This window comes from Adiantum capillus-veneris, chromosome 26 (genome assembly GCF_014529385.1).
Source record: "Adiantum capillus-veneris isolate H3 chromosome 26, ASM1452938v2, whole genome shotgun sequence".
NCBI lineage: Eukaryota > Viridiplantae > Streptophyta > Polypodiopsida > Polypodiales > Pteridaceae > Adiantum > Adiantum capillus-veneris.
In genome coordinates this window covers 98,079,365-98,105,651 of record NC_140956.1, presented here as the reverse complement: position 1 = coordinate 98,105,651, position 26,287 = coordinate 98,079,365, and the positions used below count along the sequence as shown (strand labels likewise).

Here is a 26,287-nt window from a genome sequence, read left to right as displayed (position 1 = left end):
TTTGGGTGCGTATCAAGAGAGATCATAAGCATGGAATACTTGAACTATTACAGGAAGAGTATATTCACAAGGTCATGCAACATTTTAACATGCACGGGGAACATTGAGTATCCCAATGGTTGCTTATGTAAAATTACCAAGAATGATTGCCCCAAATCAGATGTTGAAAATGCAAAGATGAAAAAGGTGCCATATCCTTCAGTCTCATGTTCACCATGGTTCGCACGTGACCAACTTCTGCATTTGTAATGGGAGTGGTTAGTAGGTATATGCCAAATCCCAACATAAACCATTGGGACGCAGTGAAGCATATCTTGAGATACATCAAGGATTCAGCCAGCAAGTGCTTAAGCTTTGGGAATAGTGATGTATCCATAGTTGGATACACTTATTTTGATTATGCGGTTGTGTGGACATTAGGAGATCCACATCTAGCTATGTTTTCTTATTTGCTAGAGTGGCAGTCTCTTGGAGATCATGTCTCCAAAATTGCACTTCTTCTTCCACCAGTGAGGCTGAGTATGTTGCAGTTCCTAGTGCTAGCAAGGAAGCTGTATGGTTATCTCATCTAGTGGGAGACCTTGGTATACACCAGACTCTAGTGCTACATTGTGAAAGTCAGAGTGCGATTGCGTTAGCAAAGAACCCCGTGTTTCATTCCAAATTGAAACACATCAAGGTCAAGTATCATATGATGCAATATATTATGGCTCACAAACACATTGAATTATCCAAAGTCCACAGGGATGACAACCCTGTTGATGCTCTTACAAAGAGCTTCGCCACAGAGCGGGTTTGCACATTGCATTGAGATGATGGGCATAGGGTAAAGTTATGGTCATGCTTCACACTTGTATAGTTGTATATACTAACAGCCACTTGGGCCACATTGGCCTTCAAGTGAAAGATTGTTGGGTTTCAGGCCAATTGGATGGCCAAGTGCCTGCCCATCATTTGTTTTACCTTATTCTTTAATAGAAAAAGGCAATAAGGATCTCTATGGTGTAATCCACACTCTGAGCTCCACCAAGCTGATGTGTCTCCTTCTCCTGCATATCTGCACACACACACATTCTCTCTCCCGCACTCGCACACCCTGTACACTCTTCAAATCTTCTGTAGACATACCTATTGCCCATGGTAACACAGTCCAAAAATAACCTCTTTCTTAGTAGGCATAATGGGTTTCTATCCATACACTAACTCAAATGGAATAAAACCTATAACAAAATTATGTGTAGTGTGATCAGCCCATAAAGCAAAAGGTAAAAGTTTAGGCTAATCACCAATATGCTCTTGACATGCTTTTGCTAGAGCTTTAACAATAGGTGGATGTCCCCTTCCACTTTTTCCATTAACCTCTAGATTGTATGATGTAGTGAGAGCCAATTCAATGACCAAATAAGAAAAGAACTCACAAGCTTCATCTACATCCAGCTCTCCTATGTTAGTAGTGATTTTGCCAACACAATCGTATCTAGCAATTACATCTTCAAGCAAAAATTTGCACATAAAACTTGTAGGTACACAAAGCTCTCCAATCAACCTTATTAGTGAGATCTTCTCTAGCAAGAACATTTACCTCATTTTACAAACTCCTACTAGCATTGTAATCAAACTCACCACCCACTTATATTGCATAGCTAGTGGATAAGTAGGATGTTATCTATCTCAATGTCGTACATTAGAATATTGTTGGCATACTAAGAAAGTCTCCATGGATAGTGGTCTTTGATCTTGATGAAGGTTTCCCATACTCCTCTGTGTCCAACCCATAAGCTTTCATGAAGCTCTTTAATCAATTGTTGTTGAGTTCTTTTTCACAAACAACCTATTGCAGTACCCCTCCTAGATGCTTTGACTGCTTCCATAAATGACCTTCTCTAAGAAAGTAGCCATAAGTATTTTTTTGAATCCTCTTGTACTCTTGATCACTCCATTCCTCTTGCATGGTAAGAGTGCGAAGGTAGTGACCAATCAAAAGTCATTCTCCTTTCTACAACTTCAAAAAAGACGTCAAAAAGTTGAACAAGAGTACCACAACTTGCATGTAAATGAGAATAAGATGAGCATAGCAAGAGTGCTTGGATGGAGAGAGCAAAAAAAGCATAACACCTAGTTAAATAGGCATGAACAATACTTCAAAAAGAGAGGGAAATTAAGCTATTGACAACAATTGAGGACCGGATTTTCATGGAGCCGGTCCCCCCTCCAAAAGACTTTGTATTATAGGTTGACCCCATCAAGGGAGACATTTTACAATATAATGCTTTGTGTTCCTTCAATAACTTGTTGGTGCAATGAAGATGGAATCTTCAAGCACCAAGCTCACACTTGAAAACATAACATCAATTCCCTCACGGTCTCAGACCCAAGACCTCACACACCTTCGAAGATGGTGAGAGCTAGTGGGGTATGAGAGTAGATCAAGAGGAAGAAGGACTATTCTTACGAGAAAGAAGTATGTCTCCTCACATAATCACTCTTAATAGCTTAGCATAGCTTGGTAATTATCATGGTACAAGAGATGAGCATGCATTGGAGCTTGGCGCTTGGTTGGATTTGCATCACAAAGACAAGAGTTTTTGGTGTAGGCCTCCCTTCTCACAAGCTTGGAGTAGATGATGAGCTTTTCATTGAAGCTTGAGAAGGAGATAGACTTCTTTACTTCACACATGATCTTGTGTGAGTGTGTGTGTGTGTGTGTGTGTGTGTGTGATAATGCCTTGCAAAAATCAGCCCCCCCTCTCTCTCTTGGTCGACCCCTCTTGCTATTTGCTCATGCTGGCATCCCATTGGCCCCTGCAAAGCTTAGCCAATGACAATTAAGAAGAAAAGGGTAACAACATAATTTAGAAAACCCTTTCAACATTCTTGTAAAATTAGCACAACTAGGTCCCCAAAACGACTTTTTGAGAAACCATTAATTAGTTTGGGGGGGGGGGGGGGGGGAAGAAAGGAAAAGAGAAGGGTGTGTGTGGGGGGGGGGGGGGGGGGGGGGGGGGGGGGGGGGTTATTGTTTTTTTTAGTGCTTAAGGGAACCTCTAAGGGTATCGTAGGCTTTTAGCCTAATGGTTAAGGTTGAGCCTTTGTTCTCCTACGTGCTGAGGTCAAATCCTACCCATTAGCATTGATTTTAAATTGTGAGTTGAATGGAGATGCTAAAGCATCTTGAGAAGATTCTATGTATTGGAAAGTAAAAGTAGAGCCAATAGTAGAGAGTAGAATGATTAATAATTTTAGGCAATAATGTAAAAAGGGATATTTCATTTTATGAGACATGTTTTTTTTTGTGAAAATTTTGGCAAGAGTAAGGAAAAGCCTTCAAGACTTACTAGTGACGGGAGCAAAGCGAACCACGAACCCCCGACGGCCTCTAAAACGCATGGGACTGAATGGAGCGCCTCCAGCCTGTCATGGTAAAGCAAACAGGGGGGGCACCACCTAGCTTCAACGGCTAGGACGCAAACAACACACCACCATAACAAAGTTTTCATCCAAGAGAGATGGATGCTTGGGAGTAATGATGAAGAGGAAGGGAAATGAGATCAAGAGAGAGAGAGAGAGAGAGAGAGAGAGAGAGAGAGAGAGAGAGAGAGAGAGAGAGAGAGAGGGAGGGGGTATAGCGGCTTAGTACTTAGGCACCACAGAAGGATGGCGAATCCGCACACCCTTCACACATACACAAGCTCACTCCAAACACAAGACTAGGTGGCGATTCCGCACACCTCACATGGGCAAAACATTGCAAGAAAACATACTCACAAAACCTCAAGCTTTATTTAGAGAATAAGGCGATGAAATGGGGAGCATAGGGTAGGGGAATGAGAAGGGAGAGAGTGGTAGAGCACATGGCGGATAGGTGGGAGTTAATGGCGAAGACTCACACGAGGGTTATGGCCATCATCCTTCATTTAGTTGCGCTTCATCTTCCATAGCCCAAGGGTGTAGAGGTCATGCTCAAGATGAGCATGGTGATTGCGGTGATGGTGATGGTGATGGTGTGGGTGTGTGTGTGTGTGCACTAGGCACACACAGTGCATAGTGTACTCTTTGGTGATGTTGTGTGTGTGTTTAGTGTGATGGTGACCCTCTTTATATAGGGAAGGAGGGGGGAGAAATTCTAGAATTTAGAAATGAAGAAATCATTATCTACATAGGCCATGTGACTGTGGGCCCCACTTGTCTGGCTGTGTGTATATGTGCCAGAACAGCACTCTCATGAGAGAGAGACTAAGAGAGAGAGATGGGTTGATGAAAAAAAGTGAGAGGTGACATGGAGAATAAAGTAATTACAAGAGGGGAGAGTGGGGAGTGTGTTCAGAGGTGAATCTGTGTGCAGATGTGTGTGAACACAAGAAAAATCAGGTAACCACCGGATGGGGATGGGTTTGTGGGCACCTTTTTCAGTGAAACTGAGTGTGTGTGAGTGTGGGGGAGGTTATTTAGCTACAAGACAAGAGACATGGTGCCCTTTAGAGAGAGAGGGGGATATTTGGGTCATGGGATATGATAGGAGAGAGGAAAGGGGGGTGGGGTATACTATTTTTGGAAGATAGGAGAGGTGGCATGTGAGTTAGAATGTATTATTGGTGAGTTAAAATGCATTATTGGTGAGAGGTGGGGTAGCTTGAGGGGAGAGAGAAAGGAGAAAGGACAAGGGGAGGAGAGAGGGGGTTGACCTTTTGAGTGGAGGAGAGGAAAAGGGGCACACGGCGGGGCAACAGTGAAGAAAAAGGAGGCAAGGTGGGGTTGGGCTCCCCCGCAGGCCTGAGGTGGCCTATTTTACCTTTCTCATATATTTACATAATCATACTTTATTTTTTTCTTACTTTTTCCAATGCCTTTTATCACTCCCTCCGTAAGAGGGGGTTTCCATGGGGTGGGGACGAGAGAAGAGGGGTATGGGAGCTTGGCTTGTGAAAAGTCCCCATCATTAGCCCTCCCCTTTTGGCTAGAGGCATTCATGTCTCTAGCTCATCTGTTTCTTCTTTCGCTTAGCTGTAGGATCCGATATCGAGTTGCCTTCTGAACTAGCCATTGCATTTAGCCATTGGTGAGATTTCTGGGATATTCATGAATCTGTAACAGGTCTGGGTGATAGCTTGTTCCTTGGAATAGTGTCGGTTGATTAAAGGGGAAGCCCATGGCTTCCAAAACTTTGTGCCAATGTCCTCCTGGATCCCAAGTGAAAAATAGGATCATTGTCTGCAGTGTCCGAACAATAAAATTTGCATGCCAAATTGGACCAAATTTGTAACCACCAGTAGCGAGAGGGGAAATGAGCATCTTGGCTCCTGCAAAGACAGAACTGAAAATTATGATTCCCAAGAGTGTACCAAGAATCCACCATATATGGCCGCCTTGTTGGTGTGGTGAGCTCAAGTTTTCTTCAGAATCCTGCTTACTGCCATGACTAGAAAAAACTGCAAGCATATCATGCTTCTTTTGGGTGTGTTGAAACATGTCAGCTTCCTTTACTGATGCTAATAGCAAGCCACCTACCTTGCGGCTTAAATACAAGCGTAATCCACTTACCTTTCTCCAAAGAGAGGATGCACTATTTGTAAAAAATTGTACCAAATTGCGAAGGAGGTCTTCATTCTTGCATTCTATCAGGCTTTTGTCTATCCATGGCTCCTTTGCTCTTATCTCCATGCTGATCTTCTCTCTATATGTTAGAGCGGCTAGCCATAGCCATAGGTATGATGCATCCCATGCAAACACAATGCTGTGTTGTGGAGGAGTTTGGAACATCCTTAAAAGGTTGGCAACATATTGATCATCAAACTTACTCTGAACACCCTCACATAAACTGGAGGCATTACCCATCTCCAAGTTTATAACACCCTTCAGTAGACTAGAGGCATTACCCATCTCTAAGTCTATAACACTACACAATAAAGTTTTACTCGGCTGCCAAGCCTCTGGAGCAATAGCCAACTCCAAACCTTAAGTCATACTTACCTCTTCGTTATGGTCCTTAAGTGAAAGTGCCTTGATGCAAGATTCCTTTAGCTTGCTACAGTGTCCTGGGTCCATGCCGGTGCAGAGGCTTCCGTTTTCAAAGCCCTCCCCTTTGCTTGATATGTTATCCACCTTCTGCAAAGCCTTGCTAACAGGCTGGTTTTCCTCTTCTCTTGTATCTTTCATGACCTTTGCATTCCTCTTACTCTGACGAGGCCTAATCAACACTTTACACCTTCTTACCCTTACTGCCCAATGCTGTCGATTGATCGCTTTGGTGCCTATTTCATTCAAGGTTAAAGATATACTCACATTTGTAACACAATTTTCTTGACTTACCTCCCCCACCTGGGTAGCATCTTTTGATTCTTTAACCTCTTGTTCCACTGCTTGAGTTCTTTGAATAGTCTTCTTACTTGATCCTTCTTCTGTTACACTCATTTTGACCTCTTCTGTAAGACCAATGATACTTGGTGTGCGGGTACCAATTGATGGTGGGCGTAGGATGATTGTAAGTGGTGATTGTGGTGGTGGTTGCATTGGTGACTGGCGTCGAATTGGTGTGTCCAGCTGTGGTTGCACCACTGGTGGTGGGATTTGAACAAGTGGGATTGGTTGCCTGAGTGGCGGTGGTCTTGCTCTTGGTGGAGAGATCTGATTCTGTCTCCCCCCTCTATTGAAATTCTGCCTCCTCGGGTGTGGGCAGTAGTACATTTCATGGCCATCTTCCCCGTAGTTGTAACAGTGGTACTCTGGGTTCTGCCTTCGTTGTCCTCTTCCTTGTTCTGGGTTCCTTCCAGGTGCATGCCCTTGCTGCACCAGATGCACATATAAACTCTCTAGTTGGGTGGTGATGCGACTCAGCAGGTCTTGCTCTTCTGATGCCTCCTGCGGTTGGACTCTATGATTGGCTATTGCAGTCACTGGGGTTGGTCGGGCCAAGCTTGTTTCCTCTGACTCGTTTTCTCTTGCTTGCATGCGTAGCTTCTTGTGTTTAAGGCGGGCTACTTCGACTGCCAACTCATATGTTGCAGGAAACCTTCCCTTCACCTTCTCTCTAAGCGGCGACCATAGACCAACAATGAAATGGTCCTTCTTTAGGAAATTAGGCGCTCCTTCACCTTCCTCCAGTGAGGCAACCCATCTCTCCCATAAGTCCACAAATTTGGACTCGTAGGTGGCATACTCCAGCAGGCCTCCCTGCTTTAAGTTTCTCAACTTGTCCCACAACTTTTCTGAAGTGGTACCTCCCCCAAAGCGCCTCTTAAAAGCGGTTTTTAAGGGTTCCCAGTCATCCTTGGTTGCTTGTGGAAGTGCATTGTACCATGATCTAGCTTCTAGCTTCATGAGATGCTTAAAGATTCTAACCCGTGATTCATCCGTATCTTTGTTGCTCACTACACATGCTACTTCAAAGTCATCTAGGAAGTCTGTTACCAAATGCTCCCCCTTCTTTCCTTCAAATGTTGAAAATGCTACACTTGCCATGATTACTGAGAGAGAGCTAGAAAGACACACTTCTTAACTTGCAAAAGTTTTTTTCTTCTTTACAAGGAGGCGTGTATACCCTCTTATACTAGGACATAGATTAAAACTTCAAACGGTACATTGCCTTGTACCAAAGGTAAGACAAATGGCTGATCTGATGCCAGAACCTCAAAAAACCGCTCCCCACCCGGCATGGTGTCAATGACGTGCTGGTAGTGAGCCTTCAAGTCCAGTATTACCTTGATTGAGCGTACATGTGTTGGTATGTGTGATCTGTCTTGAGGTAGGTTGTACTGATTCATGTGAAGCTTAGAGATGCTTAGTCACTGCCCAAGCTTGTGGAAGAGGGTGGTGTTCTTTCTTGAAACAAACTCAGTAGATCCCTAGTTTCTCTAGTGAGAGTGTGAGCCAATGCTTCCGTTATCTGTGCTGTAGCATCAGGTGCGACTTGAAAACTGACTGTGATAATTACCTCGGTGACTTGAGTTACCCGATTCTCAAAGTAGAATAGTGTTGATTCTCTATTGTGCAGAGCTCCTTCCATTTTGTTGTTGTTGGTTGGTTGTAGGTTGCGGACATGGTTTCGACCTTCTCCTTCTTCTTCTTGGCACTTGGCCTATGTATATCCACTGGGTTTGGCGTGTTGGTTGACTCTCCCACTGCAAATCGATTACCCTTACGCCTGGCACTCGAGCTTCGATGGACATGCGGAGTTCGTCTAGTTGTGCTTGGAGCTCTTCTTCTTCTGTCGTCCAATTACCAAATCTTGCTAGCCATTCATCCATTCACAATAGTTTAGGGGTTTCAGTCTTGTAAACTGAAGGGTTTCATGAAAAGATCCTCAGTGGGGGCACCAAATGACGGGAGCAAAGCGAACCCCGAACCCCCGACGGCCTCTAAAACGCAGGGGACCGAATGGAGCGCCTCGAGCTTGTCATGGTGAAGCAAACAGGGGGGGCACCACCTAGCTTCAACGGCTAGGACGCAAACAACACACCACCATAACGAAGTTTTCATTCAAGAGAGATGGATGCTTGGGAGCAATGATGAAGAGGAAGGGAAATGAGATGAAGTGAGAGAGAGAGAGAGAGAGAGAGAGAGAGAGAGAGAGAGAGAGAGTGAGGGAGGGGGTATAGCGGCTTAGTACTTAGGCACCACAGAAGGATGGCGAATCCGCACACCCTTCACACATACACAAGATCACTCCAAACACAAGACTAGGTGGCGATTCCGCACACCTCACATGGGCAAAACATTGCAAGAAAACATACTCACAAAACCTCAAGCTTTATTTAGAGAATAAGGCGATGAAATGGGGAGCATAGGGTAGGGGAATGAGAAGGGAGAGAGTGGTAGAGCACATGGCGGATAGGTGGAAGTTAATGGCGAAGACTCACACGAGGGTTATGGCCATCATCCTTCATTTAGTTGCCCTTCATCTTCCATAGCACAAGGGTGTAGAGGTCATGCTCAAGATGAGCATGGTGATTGCGGTGATGGTGTGGGTGTGTGTGTGTGTGCACTAGGCACACATAGTGCATAGTGTACTCTTTGGTGATGTTGTGTGTGTGTTTAGTGTGATGGTGACCCTCTTTATATAGGGGAGGAGGGGGGAGAAATTCTAGAATTTAGAAATGAAGAAATCATTATCTACATAGGCCATGTGACTGTGGGCCCCACTTGTCTGGCTGTGTGTATATGTGCCAGAACAGCACTCTCATGAGAGAGAGACTAAGAGAGAGAGATGAGTTGATGAAAAAAAGTGAGAGGTGACATGGAGAATAAATTAATTACAAGAGGGGAGAGTGGGGAGTGTGTTCAGAGGTGAATCTGTGTGCAGATGTGTGTGAACACAAGAAAAATCAGGTAACCACGGGATGGGGATGGGTCTGTGGGCACCTTTTTCAGTGAAACTGAGTGTGTGTGAGTGTGGGGGAGGTTATTTAGCTACAAGACAAGAGACATGGCGCCCTGTAGAGAGAGAGGGGGATATTTGGGTCATGGGATATGATAGGAGAGAGAAAAGGGGGGTGGGGTATACTATTTTTGGAAGATAGGAGAGGTGGCATGTGAGTTAGAATGTATTATTGGTGAGTTAGAATGCATTATTGGTGAGAGGTGGGGTAGCTTGAGGGGAGAGAGAAAGGAGAAAGGACAAGGGGAGGAGAGAGGGGGTTGACCTTTTGAGTGGAGGAGAGGAAAAGGGACACACGGCGGGACAACAGTGAAGAAAAAGGAGGCAAGGTGGGGATGGGCTGCCCCGCAGGCATGAGGTATCCTATTTTACCTTTCACATATATTTACATAATCATACTTTATTTTTTTTCTTACTTTTTCCAATTCCTTTTATCACTCCCTCCGTAAGAGGGGGTTTCCATGGGGTGGGGACGAGAGAAGAGGGGTATGGGAGCTTGGCTTGTGAAAAGCCCCCATCACTAGCTTAAAGATGACAAATTTGTGTGTGTGTTTTGAAGTCTTAGTGGATTATTATATATGTACGTACATTGCAATATGTGCATATTATAGTGAAGTGAGCATTGTCATGATTGGGAAGCGCCATCGCCAGGGACTACATCCAAATGATCGCGAAACAAAAAAGTTGTCTCTCTATTGTCTTGGCTCTGACACAATGCATAGGGACACATGGAATTTCTCTCTCTTTCTTTTGCTCTCATCTTTTTTGATTCATGTGACAGCTCTCTCTCTCTTTCTCTCTTTCCCTCCCCATGTGTCACCTCTACCTTTTTCGACCTCAAACCCACCATAGCATCTCAGTAGATTCCTGTGAAAAGAAATGCAAAAAAGATTGTAGGGAGTACTCGCAACACAAAAAATCATTAGCTATTTGGAAGTCAAAGTAGGTAAAATAAAAAGTCTTTTAAAACATCTCATATGCTTATCATCTCGTATGCATAAGCCAAGGGTCCTTTTAGGATTGTTAGGGTGGAAAAGTAGAATGGGGTTTGGTGCGAGGCTTACTGTTACACGGGAATGTGAAGAAGGTAAGGGAAGAAGAAGGAAGAAGATCTCTGAGCTGGGGCAACCACGACTTCTACAGTAACCTACCAAGGAGTCGGGAGGTGTTGTGAAGGGGGGTGGAGCAGGGCGCGACGCCCAGAGAAATTGTAAGTGACACTTGGCTGTTGGGGGGGCGCGGGTGGGGGGGGGGGGGGGGGGGGGATCTGTTTTCGCTCAGGTTCGGGCGAGTTGCCCGCACTAAGGCTCCCGGTTCTTGCAGTGGAGCGTCGACTCCGAGTAGCCTTGGGGGTGAAGGTCTGGCTCACGAGCGCGCTCAGACTAAATAATCGTGATTTCCAAGCTAATAATCTCCATATGCAATCTAAAATAATCGTTGTTCTTGCTCCCAAGTTAATAATCATCATCTAAATAATCGTTGTTCTTGCCTTTGATTGGAGTTGATAAGTTTTTTTAAAAAAGTTATTAAAGGTATTGTTGTTGGTTTAAGAGCTTGAAAGCTTTGTTGCTCCATGGGGTTGGACGTTAACCAAGTTACCTGAGGATGGAATCTGATATAATTGAATTTTCAAAAATGCTAGCGGCGGGTAAAATACTCAAAATGGAGCTTGCCATGCCGATAAATGAAGGCGACGGCTCGGCCGTGAGACTGTTGGAGGATGCAACAATGTCGAGCCCCAATTCACCAAAAGTGGTATCGATCGAAAAGGACAAAACTGTCTCGATCGAAAAATTTCCTTTAGAGGAAACAAGGGAGAAAATTGCCTCAGCTCAAGGGTTCACATTCAAGGTAAAAACCCTTAGAGACGGGGTCCCTCAGGGTCCCATCTGTACGAATGTGAATAAAGCGTTAAATGCATGTGCAGCTCGCAGGCCAGGCATCTCGTTTGCTAACATACTCAAGGAGCCTAACTATAAGGATTCAGAAAAAGGGGTGTCGGGTGAAGGGGATATCGGAAAACTGCAGAATGCAAGAGCTAGACTTCAGTAAGAGCTCATGGAAGTCAACAAAATGATTGAGGCCGGCCCTAACAACAACAAAAGAACGTGCTCCCAAACAGACCACAATGGGTTGGTTGAAGATGGGTTGGCAGATCGGGCCTATTCTGGTTTAAGAAAATCCTTGCCACAGCATGTGGAAGCTGCCGAGGCTATTACTGTAGCGATTCCACCAATGCTTATCAAAAAACAGTTAGCCAGGAAAGATCAACTAACGCTGGTTTTTGGGTTCAGTGGAAGAATCCCGAACAGGTTTGAGATGATTCAATGGCTTCAAGGCCCTCAAATTCTTGGTCATGGAGGAGTAGTTGAAAGTACTTTTTACCTAGCTAAAGGATTTTGTTCAGTGAGATTCAAAGAGGCCTCCGATGTGGAAAAGATCCTCGACAAAGGGCCCCTAGTATTTAATAGGACTATGGTTTGTGTGGTTCCTTGGGAGCCAGTGTTCGATTCAGCCAGTGTTCGACTCAGCCGAATCTTCGGGGACAACACGTTGCACTTCTCCGCACTCGATTCCGACCACCGGTGCATGTGTAGCATCAAGATAAAACTCTCACTCTCTCGTACAAAGAGTATGCTCACTCACACAGACAAAACTTATAAAATGACAAAGGTTTTTTACATTAAGGTCAAAAGTGGTATAAATACCTTACAATCTCAAACCCTAATGTTCCAATTTAACCATTCACTCAGTCTAAATGTAAAAAATGGGATACAATCTGGAAGCTTCTGCAAGCCCCACTATTAACAAAGGGGAGATGACGGTTTTTCTCAATTAAAGAATAATTACAAAAAATAATATCCTGCCGGGCAATCATCCTCCGTTGCGTGTGTCCAGCCGCTAACACTCCCCCCTCCTAGTTCATGTCGTCCCCGACATGGCAGTAGAGCTGCTTCTTTAGTGGAGGCTTTCGCGCATCTTCAGAAGAGACTCATACCGCGCATGCTAGGCCAGTAATGTCAGGCCGAATATTTCTGTATTTGTTTGGCGGCTAAGTCAACAATGGCCAAACGGACTAGTAAAAGATGCTATTTACTATTTTTAGTAAATGCTAACGAGGCCAGATGATGCGGATGCGAAGTAAAGATGAAGATGAAGCAAATACAAGCAACAGATGCAGAGAAGAGTTGGAATTGATGACTATCTATGAAGTTACGGTCACCATTGACGGTCACTTAAGTTTCAGGATTTTCCGTCAAATGACCACAAATGCGGGTTGTAATTATGTTTTGGGCTCATCAAGAGTTCCAAGTTGTAAACATTGAGCTATATTTAGATCCTGGGCAGTGAAGATAGCAGATTAAGTGAGTTTGGCCATTTGAGTGCCCGGCCACTTCTAAAAAGCCTAGAGAGTATATAACTCAAAACACACAATGTGAAAGGGGATTCTTACTCACTTGAGATAAGCCTTTTTTATTATTAGAAAAAGATCCTTCTATTAGTTAATGAAAACTGCCCATAGGGCTACATCCACCTCTGCAAGAGAGGGCTACAACAAGCATGGTGGGGAGACTCTCCCAATGAAAAAACAGCATATGTACAATGTGGCTAAATCAAGAGATGGGAGGAGGGAAAAGCCACACAGGTGGACAGTAGTGCCATCTGAGCACCCCCTGGACCATGGAGTAGAACGGCCCAGGGCGCCAGAGTCGAAGGAAAGCCTCGCGGCGCTCCCGCATGCGGTCGGAGCTTCCCTGTAGTCCCTCAAGCTGTCCTTTGAGAGTATGGATCAGCTCTAGCCAAAAGTCACGAACAGTCTCTGTTGGTGGTACAAGGCGAGCCTCAAAGATGCGGAAACAGCGGGCCCGCCAGATGAACCAGAGAGCTAGGCCGCTGATGAGCTCCCAACACTCCGCTCTCTCACTGCTCCACTCCTGCGGAGTAAGGTCTGTAGCAGGCTGGAGTGTAGGTCGACCCCCCTGTATCACTATCATCCTGCTGGTGGAAGATAGCTCAAACTGAAGTGCCGGGCCCGTGAGGGTGGACCAAGCCGCTGCCCCCCAAGTGTACTGTCGAGCTGTGGAGAGGGCAGGCATCAGCCGAAGAACTCGTAGCCACACCTGCTGGGCCGAGGGACAGTCCCAAAGACAGTGACGCTGACTCTCCACCAACTGGTCACAGGCTGTACATGCGGCCGAGAGACCACTATGTACAAGACAGCTCCCTAATGCTGTGGCTCTGTGTGCAACCAACCACTAGAACAAGGTGACGGGCCTCAACTGTCTGGAGTCCCACAGCCTCTGCCAAAAAGCTGCCAAGAACTCAACTGTGAGACCCTCCTCCTGCCAATGACGTGCTGCAGCGGGGCGGGCCTCACTCTGTGCTGCAAGTATATGACGTCCAAGCCGAACAGTGTACTGAAAGAAAGGGACTCCTGGGCGGACTGCATAAGAGAATGGGTCCCTCCACAGCCACTCACCAGGATCCCACTGTACTCGTGCCAGTGGACAGCACTCCCAAGCCCATAGCCTCCAGTGTCCTGTCTCAAGAGCTGCTGGGTCAGGGTCTATGACGCAAGTCCTCCCACAGATGCCCACAACTCGGATCCTCTGGAAACAACACTCTGCTACCTGCGGGGCCTCTACTGCAACTCTCTGTAGTCGTCCCCCACCCTGAAGCTCGAAGAACAGGGCTGGGACAGTCTCTGAGCAAGCCCTGACTGAAATGAGAACCTCCAGTCGTGTGAAGGCTCCCATCCACCGGGGTGCCACTGGCTCGAGAGGCGTGAGCCAAACAGCTGGAACTGACTCTGAGATGTCCTGACACATGCTCTGAACCCCTCTCATGCCCTGTAGCTGGACAACCTGCACCTCCTCTGACAAACCTGTGAACTCTAGCCAGTCACCTAGAGAGCGCGCTGGACCTGCTGCCATGGGACCCCAAGAAACATGTGGCCTACTCCCAACCAAGTGGCCTCGCTGAGTGCTAACCATGGGGTTCCAGACGAGGGGCTGCCGTAGGCGCTCCTTCGTGCACGTCGGCTGTTTCTGCTCTAGGCCACGCCGTAATAGCTCCCAAGAACGAAGCAGACTCACAGCGAATCGGTCCTCCAGTCTCCTGCTCAAACCAACTCGACGCAACTCTGTAAAGATCCATCCGGTCGAAGGTTGCCAAGGGCCTCCTGACTGAGGCACCCTGGCACGAAGCCTCTGCAACAAGAACTCCTTCCAGGGCTCCTCGCCTGGAAGAAGTCCTCTGACGACGAACTTCCCAAGAAGGGCTCTGCTCTGCTGTGCTGGATCAATGATCCCAAGCCCTCCCTGAGGACAAGGAAGTGTGATGACCGACCAAGCCACCTTGGCTCGGGCAATCTGAGTGTCGCGACCTGACCAAAGGAAGTTCCTGATCAGCCTCTGTACCTGGCTGATGCAAGAACTCGAGAAGATCCAGCAAGAAGTGATGTACCACATAGTCGCCAACAACACCTAGTTGGCAACTACTACTCTACCAGCCAGCGAAAGTCAGGATGAGCTCCAATGTAACAGCTTTCTCCTCATGGACAAGAGAAGAGGAGCAATCTGCTGCTCGGGGGACAAATCCAAACCAACCTGACAACCCAAGTACCGAATTGCAGTCCCTGGAGGAATCCACCTGAAACCCTCTCCTGGCATCCAATCTGGCACAGGAGCACTACCAACCGAGAAAGCCACTGTCTTTCTCCAGTTGATCAGTGCGCCCGATGCACAGCAGAAGGTCTCCAAAGCCTGCCCACATCTGTGTAAATTGGCCTCCTGGCCCTCTAAGTATAAGGCTGAGTCGTCGGCAAACTCAGCGTCCAGAAGCTCATCTCCCCGTAGAGGGAGTGCTAAGCCCCTCAAACCAACCTGTTGTGACACCAAAAATCTGCTCATCGCCTCCGCATAGAATAGAAAGAGAAAGGGGGCAAGAGGACAACCCTGTCTGACCGATCGTGTGAGCATGAAGCGCTCACCTCTACCTCCTGCCAAAAGCACCTGCCTTTGAGCATGTCTGTACAAAGCTGACACCCCTCTGATCCAAGCCTCTAAGAAGCCCATCCTACGTAGCGTGCCCTCTAGAAAGTCCTAGTCGACTCTGTCGTATGCCTTCTCAAAATCGAGATGAAGAATCACAAGGTCCTCCCCACGGAGCCGTGCAAGGGCAGAAGCCTCCCAAAAAGTGAAGATGTTGTCAAGGATACTGCGTTCTTTGACAAAACCTGTCTGAGTCCCATGTATAAGGCTCTCCAAAAGTGGCTGAATCCTCAAACTCAGAGCCTTGGCAAGAATTTTGTAGGCTGAGTTGAGAATGGTGATGGGGCGCCACTGTCGAATCTCATCCAAGGAGCCACCCTCCTTTGGAATGAGGTAAATCAGGCCCTCACTCATGCTATCTGGCATCACTCCTGTGTGCAGAATGTACTGAAAGGCACTACAAAGATCTAGGCCAAGCAGGTCCCAGTACTCCAAGAAGAAGCTCGGAGTCAGCCCATCCTCACCTGGACAGCTACCACGAGGGAGGGCCCTAAGAGCCGTGTGCAGCTCCTCAAGCTGAAGAGGTAACTCAAGCCTCTGCCGCATCTCCTGAGTCACAAGATAGGGCATCTGTGCCCAAACCTGCTCCCTGCATACATCCTGTCTCTCTGACTCGGGCTCAGCCGATAGTAGCTCACGGTAAAAGTCAGTAGCGACTGCACGCATATCCTCAGGCTCACAAACAACTGACCCATCGGGTCTCCTCAACTGATTGACCTTGGCATGCGAGTGCCGAGGTCCCACTGTCTCAAAAAAACCACCTGTCACCCTGTCACCCACCTGAGTCCACTGAGATGCCTGTCGATGAAAGGCAAACTCATGGCGCCTCTCCTCTGTGCAAGCAAGCTCCTGTCGAGCCTGCTGTAACTGCTCCTCCAACCATGGATTGTCTGGATGCTGCTCCTGCATCCTCTGTAGTGAAGCAATGCCTCGTCTGAGACGCTGCTCCTCCTCTCTCGCTGCAGCCCGTCGAGCCAGAGACTCCTGGAGAAAGAAGTGGCTAAGTTGAGCTAGGCCTGAGGCCACTCTGTCTGCAGGTGGAGCCTGGCTGTCCATGCCCTCTGTCCATAGAGCCTCGACCCTCTCTCTGAGTGCTGAGTCCAACAAGACCCGCTCTCGGATGCGAAGCATTGTGCTCCCGCTCCTCTGCCTATCTGCCACTGTGAGAATCACTGGTGCATGGTCCGAGAAGGATGTCCATGCCAGGATGCCCACTGATCCCCCCAAGTCACTGAAGTGGTCACTAGTGTAGAAGCGATCTATGCGCGATAGATTCACTCCTCCCACTCTGCGGTCCGATCTAGAGAAGGCAAGACTCTCTGGAGGCCTCACAAAGCCAGAATGTTGCCATGTATCCGAGACCCTCAGCGTCATACAAAACCTCTCCCAAGCTGCTAACTCGACTCCATGCACAGTAGCATGGCTGCCTCCGATCCTGTCAGAAGGGTCCTCCAACATGTTGAAGTCCCCTCCTACACACCACTGGTCAACCTGTGGCAAAGACTCAACAATCTGTGACCAAAACTCTGCACGAGCACTCGCCACATTGGGCGCATAGATGTTCAGGAAACCCACTTGTCTGAGAGCCGCATTCGGCGATGTGGTCAGATTTTGCGTGGATGCTATGATACCTTTTGGTCAGCTACTTTTGGACCTGGAGGCATCCAGGGTGGGGTATGTATGACTATTGCGGACTCACTACAGCAAGCCATTGTGGGCAGAGGGATTATTGTACCAGGCAGGGCTCATTGGATTACTATGCAGGTTCAGGGTAGCCTGAAGCATAAGGAGATCAATCTCTCCTCCCACAAGGCAACGCTGAAGCTCCTGACGCAATCGGCCCCGCTGTCGCTGAAACTGGGGCCCACCTAGTCCGTGCACGTTCCACGAGATGATCCTCATGGGGAGCGAGAGAGAACAGATGCTGCCGCAGCAGCAAGACGAGATTTTTCGAAGCAGGCTTGGATGGGGAGTAATCCGCATCCGAGCGTCCTCTAGATAGGCGAGACTGCAGTGAGTGCCTGGTCCAAGCCGAAGCAGAGCGAGCCGTGCGTAAAGCAACCTCCTCTGTCCAGGAGTCCTCATGAATGAATACATAGCAAGGCAAACACTGCGTATCAGCAAAAAAGTACACCACAATGTGTCTACATCCTGCTGAGTCTGGGGGTGTCACCGCAAACTTGGCCAGTGGCCACAACGTCTGCAGCAAATCTGTAACGCCAAGTTCTCCCATGTGGTGAGAGAACTCGAGAACCTGTGTATGCAACCATCCCACCACTGAGTCGAGGGACCACTCTGTCTCAGTCCTGCCACAGAGGGGGAAGGAGAAACCAACTGCTGAGTCCAAGGCCTCTGTCCCCCTAGCGGCGAGGAACAAAGCGTGGACTCTGAAGCAGGCTGCCTCGTGGTCTGCTGCGGAGTCGCCAAGAAAACGAGTAAACCCGTAATCGAAGAAATCCCAGCGGCGTCGGAGGTCAATGCTCGTCAAACCACGCGGGATAGCTGCAAGAGAAGATGTCTGAATCTGCAGAGGGGGCCGCATGAAGGGCTGACCCTCTCTCGCTAGGCGACTCGTGGCAAAGGCGCTGCCAAGAGATCTCCTAGCTGCCGGCGAGGGTCCAGTCTCCTGAGCCGACTGAGGTACTGAAGCAAGAGGAGGGGGAGAAGGGGCTGGGGGGGGCGGGGGAGAGGAGAAGCGGGGTGGGGCGGCAGAGACATGGGGGGGGCGAGGTGGGGGGTGAGTGGTAGCAGAGGGCGGGGGAGGCATGAGAAGGAGGAGGGGAGATCGGAAGGCGGAGCGGCTGGCGAGGGTGAAGCGGAGGTGGAGGCTGGCGAAGGAGGCTCCTCCTGCTCAGGAGGCCCAAAGCGGTTCCCCGTGGGAACCCACTGCTGCTGAGTAGGCACCTGGGGGCCACTATGAGTGCCAGGCTGACGCTGTGGCCCCTGGCGTCGACGGCCACGGGCCTGCTGCCACCCCTCCTCTGCTGGAGCCCCAGGCTCGGAGGGTGGCGCTGAATCTGTGCTCTGTGTCGCTGGATGTGGCTGCGGCTGGCTGCGGCCCACTGGCTGCGGCCCAGCCTTGGCAGGTTGGGGCTGAGGCTGGGGTGCGGGTCGTGGTCTCCTCCGTGGACAGGCCTTCGCTAGGTGGCCCATCTGTCTGCAAATGAAGCACTGGTTCGGGAGACCCGAGTACTCCACACTCTGTCGAAACCAACCCCCACTCACCCGAGGCAAAAGGATGACCTTCGGGAGCGTGTGGGTATCTCTGACCAAAACTCGAACTGAAGGGATGCCAGCCGCCTTGGCAGCTACTGATGCTGCCGTATGAGGTGTCTCCAGGACTGTCCCGATGGCGGAGCCAATCCTGGAGAGAAGTGGAAGGTACTCCCTCCGTAAACCCGGAAAGCAGACTGAGATGGGGATGTCTGCCTCCTCTACTAGCACATCCAAAGTCGGGTCAAAACCATGTCGCCACTGTCGAAAGTGGGCGCGTGATGCTCGGATGGCCAGTGGACTCATAGCAATGACCTTGGAAGCCATCTCGGAAGTCTCGAACTCAATCTGGTAGTACCCCCGTCCGAGAATCTGGACATCCAAGATCTTGCCCACCTCTGAGAGAAGGCGGGCCTGGAGAAGGTCTCGCAGCCCTCCTCTGCTAGGTCGAGTGCCGAGAACCTTGCAAATGACCGAAGTCGCCTGCAATCTCTCTACCTCTGCGGCAAGGCTCGCTTGCTCTGAAGGCGAGAGAGCAAGTCGAATGGTGGGCTCAACGGGGTCGGGCGAGGGGGCTTCATCAGAGTCCCTCTGTGGCGAAGCTGGAGCCTCCATTTGTGTCTGCTGCTGTAAGGGGAGGGCGGAGAAACGTAGTCGAAAAACGAAGCTTTTGCAGGACCGAACCTGTCACTGGTACTGGCGAGGCCCGACAAGCAGGATGGCCGTCGTGAGGTAGGATTGGGAGGCGGGGCTGGGGGGCTGAGGCAGAAAACGGGGCGGCAGGCGGGAGTGGGGGAAAGCTGGCGAGCAGGTGAGGAGGGCGGGCATAGGGCTGCGGGCAGGCTGGGCAGCGCGCTGGCGTACGCGCAGCAGGTGCGGGCGGCGAGGGGAGGGGGGGAATGGGCAGCAGTGGCGCGCGAGGGCAGGGGGAGGTTGCGATGGCGAGTGGGTAGCGCAACAGCAGCAGCGAGCTCTCGCCGAGATGCTTGTTGCGGAGTGACTTGAGATAAGCTTTGTGAAGAAGGAGATGGCTATGGAGTTCTTGAGCTTCCTACGTGCGTGCATGGACGATTCGGCCTCATGCCAATAGCTAAACTCTAACCTCATCTCTCTCATTTGCTCATGGTGTAATCAATGCTTGATTAATCAAAGATTAGTGGCTGATTTGTTGATTAATCTCTCTTTTTTTTTTCTTCATATTTCCCTCTTGTTTAAGCATGCTACTAAGTGTGTGTAGGCTTGTGTAGAGTGTTGGTGCCCGGTATGGTCATTCTATGCTATTCTATGCTTATTGTGTGCTTGATTAGAGTTGGATTAGTGATTGATTAGAGAGTAGTGCGTGATTAAGCTTGTGTGTGAGATTAGGCCGAATGGTAGAGTAATTAGTGTGCTCACTCCTCGTAGCAACATCATACCCTCTCCATAGCTTTCTTTGTGTATAGGTTTCACCTTCTAATCCTGCATTTGGCACGAACAAGCCACTTGTGTGTTTCCATGCTCTAGCCGGATCCTACTCCTCAGATTGACATTATGTTGATGTCCTCCCTATGCTAGGATGACGTCCCAACATTGGCGCCGTTGCCGGGGAGCGATTGCCTAAGCTAGAGGTGCCATTGGTGTGATTAGGAGACACTAATTTCCCCAATTTTTTGTTAATTTTGTTAGTTTTTAGATTAGGTGTGTTGATTAATTGAGTGGTTTGTAGTGTGATTAGTGCTTGGGTTAGCATTGATTATGCTTAGAACATCACAAAACAACCCACACACATCATTAGTTCTTGATTTTGATCACTATTTTGACCATCAAATTCACTAATTTTCCCTAACTTTGATGCTAATTTTCCGTTGATTGATAAGTGTTTTTTGTGCTACACACAAGTAGAAAGTGAGTTGGGTGTATGGACAACATGCCTATGTGATCCACACACTCATATCCTACTCCATTCGTGCGCAAATCGTAGCCGAAATCACCTATTAATCACTAATTTTCACTAATTACATTCACTAATTATTTGGGCATTTTGCAAAGTGCTGAGTTGGATTGATTATTTGATGCATGTCCATGATGATTATGTGTTTACATTCATGCTAAACGATGCTACACATTGATATTTTTGTTGGTTGTGTGTAGGTGATTTTACGGGATCGACACACACACACACACACACACACACACACACACACACACACACACACTATTGTGTTGGGCACTAATCAAGTGCTTAATCGCTGAGTTTGTGCTGAAATTAATGCTAAAATTTCTGATTTTATGTGCAGGTTTGGTTCATGAACCATGTGCATTCATAAAATGCAAAACTAGGTGCGGTTTATGCCCGCTTGTGTGTAGGCGGCAGTGCCTAATTTGGGACTGTTTTGGAGTCCAAATTGCTTATGAGAAGTATGTGATTGCTTATGGTTGTCAATGAGTTATGGTTATGGTTTTCTAATTCCGTTGTGACGCCGAAATGCTGTCGAAATTCGGTCAAATTTGATTATGTATGCTTATGTGCATGGTTTAATGCAGAAAGCGTGTTAATGATTGATTAAATTTGAGATTTGGCTGCTCTAATTGATGTTTAATTGATGCAAAATGTTGTTTTGAGTGCGATTAGTCATCATGCAAGAAAGGGTGATTTTTGTGTTCATTTATGCGCAGTTTCGAGACGATTTGTGTACTTAAAGAATGATGTTTTGTGCGATTTTGATTAAGTAAGTGATCATTTTCGGTGCTTCGATTGCTTGATTGAGAATGTTTAGGTCGGTGGGCTGATCTAGAATTTTTGAGAATTTTTTGATAATTTTTGGCAATTTTTGCTAATTTTTACTCAAATGTGCTAATTATGCTCAAAAAATTTGATAAATTGCCTAACTCGAGTGAATTGTGGAGTGCTGGGGCAATTTTTTTTTGTTTTTTGAGAGTTTTTGCGTGATAGTTTAAATTTTTTTTATGTTTGTAGGTTTTTGTTTGATAAGATTTGATTTTTTATTTATATTTGTGTATTTTATAAATTTTCTATGTTTTTTTAAAAAAATTTTGTTCGTGTTTTTGTGATTGTTTTGTGTTTTCTTTATTTCTTATATTTTAATTGTGGTTTTTAGTAATTTTGTGCACGTTTTGAATTTTTGTGTGTTTTTTTAAGAATTATTGGTGTTTTTTATTTATTATTTGTGTTTAATTTTGTATTTTTGTAAGCTTTTTTATATTTTTGTGTATTTTATTATTATTTTATGAGTTGTTTTTGAATTTTTGTGTGATTTTTTGAATTATTGTATGAATTTTTAAAAATTTTAATGTTATTTTTGCATTTTTTGTGTGTTTTTGTGTTTACTTTTTATTTATGTGTGTTGTTTAACTTATTTGTGTGTTTTTTTTATTTTTGGTTTATTAAAAAAAAAACAAACAAACGTGCCTCCTGCTTCCGCCTTGAGTAAGGCTGGCCACCCGGCAGTAGTTCCGTCGTGAATCACGCTAATCCGTACACTAAGACCTCCTATGCGTGCTGGTCGTCTTGTTCTCCTACGCGTGCTGGTCGTCAAGTTCTCCTACGCGCTGAGTAGCCTAGTCCTCCTACGCTCTGCACCCACCAAGTCATCCTACGCGTTGCTGCCCCAAGCCTAGGACATCCTACGCTTTCGCTGAGCGGCTGAGTCTTGAGTCCCGACTCCTCGCAGTTTAACGCTGGCCTGCACCCCATGACACATGCACGTGCAACTGTTGACCCCGCCTCGCCTCGTTAAGTCCCACCACACTGCAGTTCCGGCTTAACTCGCTAGCAGCCAACCCCTGTGCCCGGTTCAACGTGGCATCTGAGTCAGCCCTGCAGTGGTGCGCACAATCAGCCGCACACACCTTGTCTCGGTGCAACCAGGCCCCACAACTCGCGACCCCACTTCCATGTATCCCGCCTAGTCACGCGCCTTAGTGCCCCAACCCAGCCAACACGCTACTGGCCCACCCATGGCCTTGCTGACCCTACCTTGCATCGTTGAGGTTAACATTCCCCTCCAGAATCTCGCCCTGACTGATTCCCCTTGTCTGCAATGAATAGACTGCAGTGCACACTAGTCTCCCGAGTCCAATATCAACCAGTTATGCCGCCATCACCAACCACGTCAGCTCGCGATGTCGAATGAACATACACACTCCCTCGAGCCCTCGTTCCCGCCTTCAACACGACACATAGACACAACACACACACTTATATACACGCGCTCTATGAGTGAAGGGGGCTCTTGACACGTAAATTAGACCTAGTATCTATAGCACCTAGGTTGCCACTGAGATTTGACGAGCCCACATCGACATACTCCATTGCTTTGATAGCACACACCTGAGAAATTGAAAAAAGCATTTGGTATTTTGACCTATAGCACACCTTGACGATGGCCTATTACACACATTCAGCTTACAATTGAGATTGTTGGCAATGTGCTATGAGCACAAGTAAGCAAGTGGCCACAATTGAGACGAGGTGAAGCGTAGAGAGCATCCCACTGCGAGTAATTGTGAGACCATATCTTGCAATTCTGTGACCTTCTACATTGAGCATACCCTCATTGCACATAGAGCAGGTGAGATAGCTTGATGACTGTGATTGCCGATTATCCTAGAGATCTCATTGACACGTCCGACATCATTTTGACTCACTCTTTTGCGACATTGGATTTGAGCCATTAGTTAGTGAGCGCCATTGAGAAATTGACCACCCTTGCGACCTGCCTGGTACATTGACAATCCCTAGTGCACGTTTCGAGCAAGATAGACAATTGCGACTTTGGGAATGTGACACCAATCCACCATTTTGGGCAACGTCATTTGACACCAAGAGTATCAGTCATACTAGCGAGCTGCTCTAAACAAGATCATCGACTCTAGTTATTTGGAGTTTGCTCTTAGTACTCTATTGCACATCGCTTGATTCCCTGAGAGCAGTGCATAGACGTTGTTAGAGACCTTGGCAAGCAATTGACATAAAGTCCGCATTAGATAGACTCTTACATAGACAATTAGGGCTACATCACAGGGCAATTAGAGCCATTATGTGACACACCTAGAGTGCATTGTTAGGCCACCTGGGAGCATACATTGTGACCCCGATTGTGCATAGCGTGGTGAGAATTTTGACTCTAATTAATTGCACATCTAGGCCTGGACGAGAGCATAGAATTAACAGGCTATTGCTTCTGAGATATACTCTGGGTCTTGAAACACCGTGTATTAGATCACATTGGTGATTGCATAGTAAACTTCATGCACATTGTACACGAGAGGAACCTATTACGTCCATTGCAGGAACTAGTGAGCGCCATTGAGACATTGTTGAATATTGAGATTCACATTGACATCACTAGACCTACAACATTGAGCTCCTAGGATAGGGGCTAGTGAGTCACTAATTGATGATACCGGCTTCATTTCTTATGAGAACTCTTGTAAGCCTGCGAGAAGTGTAACATCGAAGTAAACAATAGAAATTGGACAGCTAGGCCACAAACTAGAGTCAACCCAAGCATTGGATTTCATTAAGAGCCGACACAAATGCATGTGAGCTTTTCATCTTCGGAAAGCTAAAAATTGAAACGGAATTGGTCTCGAAGCCTTGCAAGTGATCATTTAAAACTACTAATTCTAGCATATTGAAATTATTGTCTGGAAAAAAACCACTGGTCACCTGCGTGAAGGTGTAAAATTAAACCAAGGCCTAGTATAAAATTGCGAATCCATAGACGAATTTGGTAGCAGTGAGACCGTATACAAGGAACCTCGACTTGTCATAACAATCGCAAGTTTCTGAATCAGCCATTAGCTAGCAAATGAGTGCAAGTAGTGCATAAATCCTTTTGTGCTAGCTTCAATCTAATTCAGCTAAAAGTGAGAGCTCAAGGCACAAGTGTGACTGTCAAGGGTACACCAAGAATTTTGTGTTCATTGTAAAACAGAAATCCTGCTAAATAGACTTTTGCAGATTGTGTGCTAAAGTAAACACAGGTTAGCTCGAACCAAGAATTTCTATGAAGGATGCAGTCGTTGCAGTACAGTGGTAAGTATCCTGCCAACTAGTGCTACAATTATACAGGTAAATCAGATCGTCGAGATCACAGCTAAGCCTAGCAGAGAGCTTTGAATTAGGAAAACCACTGGTCACCCGTGGGAGAGGCTAGAAAAAGGAAATACAAGTGCTCAGCAGGTCAGTAATAGGGTTGAAAGAAAAATGGAGCAGCAGATGCAACAGCCACGGTCAATGGCAACATCGGCAAATCAAAGCAGTTATGATGCAGCTTCAACCTCATTAATAACAGTCAAATTGGTTGGCATCAGGTTGGAGTTAATAGCTCATTTCAAAGACTTTCCATGCTACATGGATGATGTAGACAATTGCTATCTAAAGTCCAAGAAAAATGCTTTGAAAAGCCCGACAATACAGGTTGTTGAAGTAGACGAAGCTACCAACATGGCTAATTCACAAAAGAACCTAATGGAAGATTGTTTAGGATCGGTGTATATGAAGCTCAAACCAGGTAGTGAGTTGGACATAATAAAATTGCACAGGCAAGATCTTCGAGAGGTTAGCAGTTGTCGAGTCACTGTGCACTTGATAAAGTCAAATTACAAGGACAAAAACTGTAGCAATCTCTATAGAGATATGGAGGGTAGATGGTACAGAGCAGAAACACCTCAACAAGCGACGGAAGAGCCAGATCAATGCTTCATAGCTCATGAAGATGGTTCAAAGTTGGGATACAAATACATGTCGACAAGTGGTAATACTTACCGCTTGGTAATGAGCTTACCTTTAGCTTCCAATGCAGATACAGTGGTAGCTCAGAACAGATAAATCACTCAAGAGACGGGGCCTACTATAATCAATCTGCCAAAAAATGAAGACACAGTCAGCAGAAAGGAATTCCTTGAAGCCATGTGTAAACGACAGTTGCCTTCAACCACTTCAGAAGTCAACAAGCAACCTGAATCAATAGCCCTTCATTGGATCCACAAAACAAGATGGAAAGATCCAATTTATGTAGATTCTGATGGACAAAGATGGGTTCAAGTCACGCGGGTAAGGACATTTAGCGAGTCGGTTCCTACGACACTATGGGCAACGCGTATTGGGGACAGGAACTATCATATAGATGGAAGATGCTATGAATTAGATCTTATTGCAGATAAATTCTCGAAAAGAGCTGCAGCTTTCATCTTGTCACCTTCAACTCCACAAGACCAAATTGAGCAACGGACACATGATGAAATGATATCTAACTAGGTAAATATTGGTCACACTACCACTATTGCACAAAGTCAATCACTAGAAGATAGGGAAGTGCACTTTAAAAGCTCTAGGCTTCCACTGACACATGATCAGACTTTGAATTTGTATGAGCACAATTCAACTCCTTTCATTACACAGATGAGTACCACAACACAACATTCACAGGTATCGAACACTACACATGCACCACAAAATGTACCAACACAAACATACGTACAATCAATGGAAGAATCAGCTATTGAGTTAGCACGACTTCACAAAGACCTAGCTCAATCAGCTGAGCTAGATTACAAAGCTAGAATATCCACATCTGGCATAAGAAAGATGCCTCTTACAGATAGGGAACACTCTCGGATGGGGGGAGTCCAATCTCCACCTCAC

The 26,287-nt window shown here is 46.8% G+C and overlaps 1 protein-coding gene across 1 annotated transcript; it reads left to right on the top strand.

Moving 5' to 3' along the window:
* The first annotated feature begins 24,847 nt into the window (after positions 1–24,847).
* On the top strand, positions 24,848–25,471 carry LOC147423874 (uncharacterized). The gene has a single exon (XM_086502154.1). It carries the CDS (start codon positions 24,848–24,850, stop codon positions 25,469–25,471), a length of 624 nt encoding a protein of 207 aa, XP_086358280.1.
* The last annotated feature ends 816 nt before the right edge of the window (positions 25,472–26,287 follow it).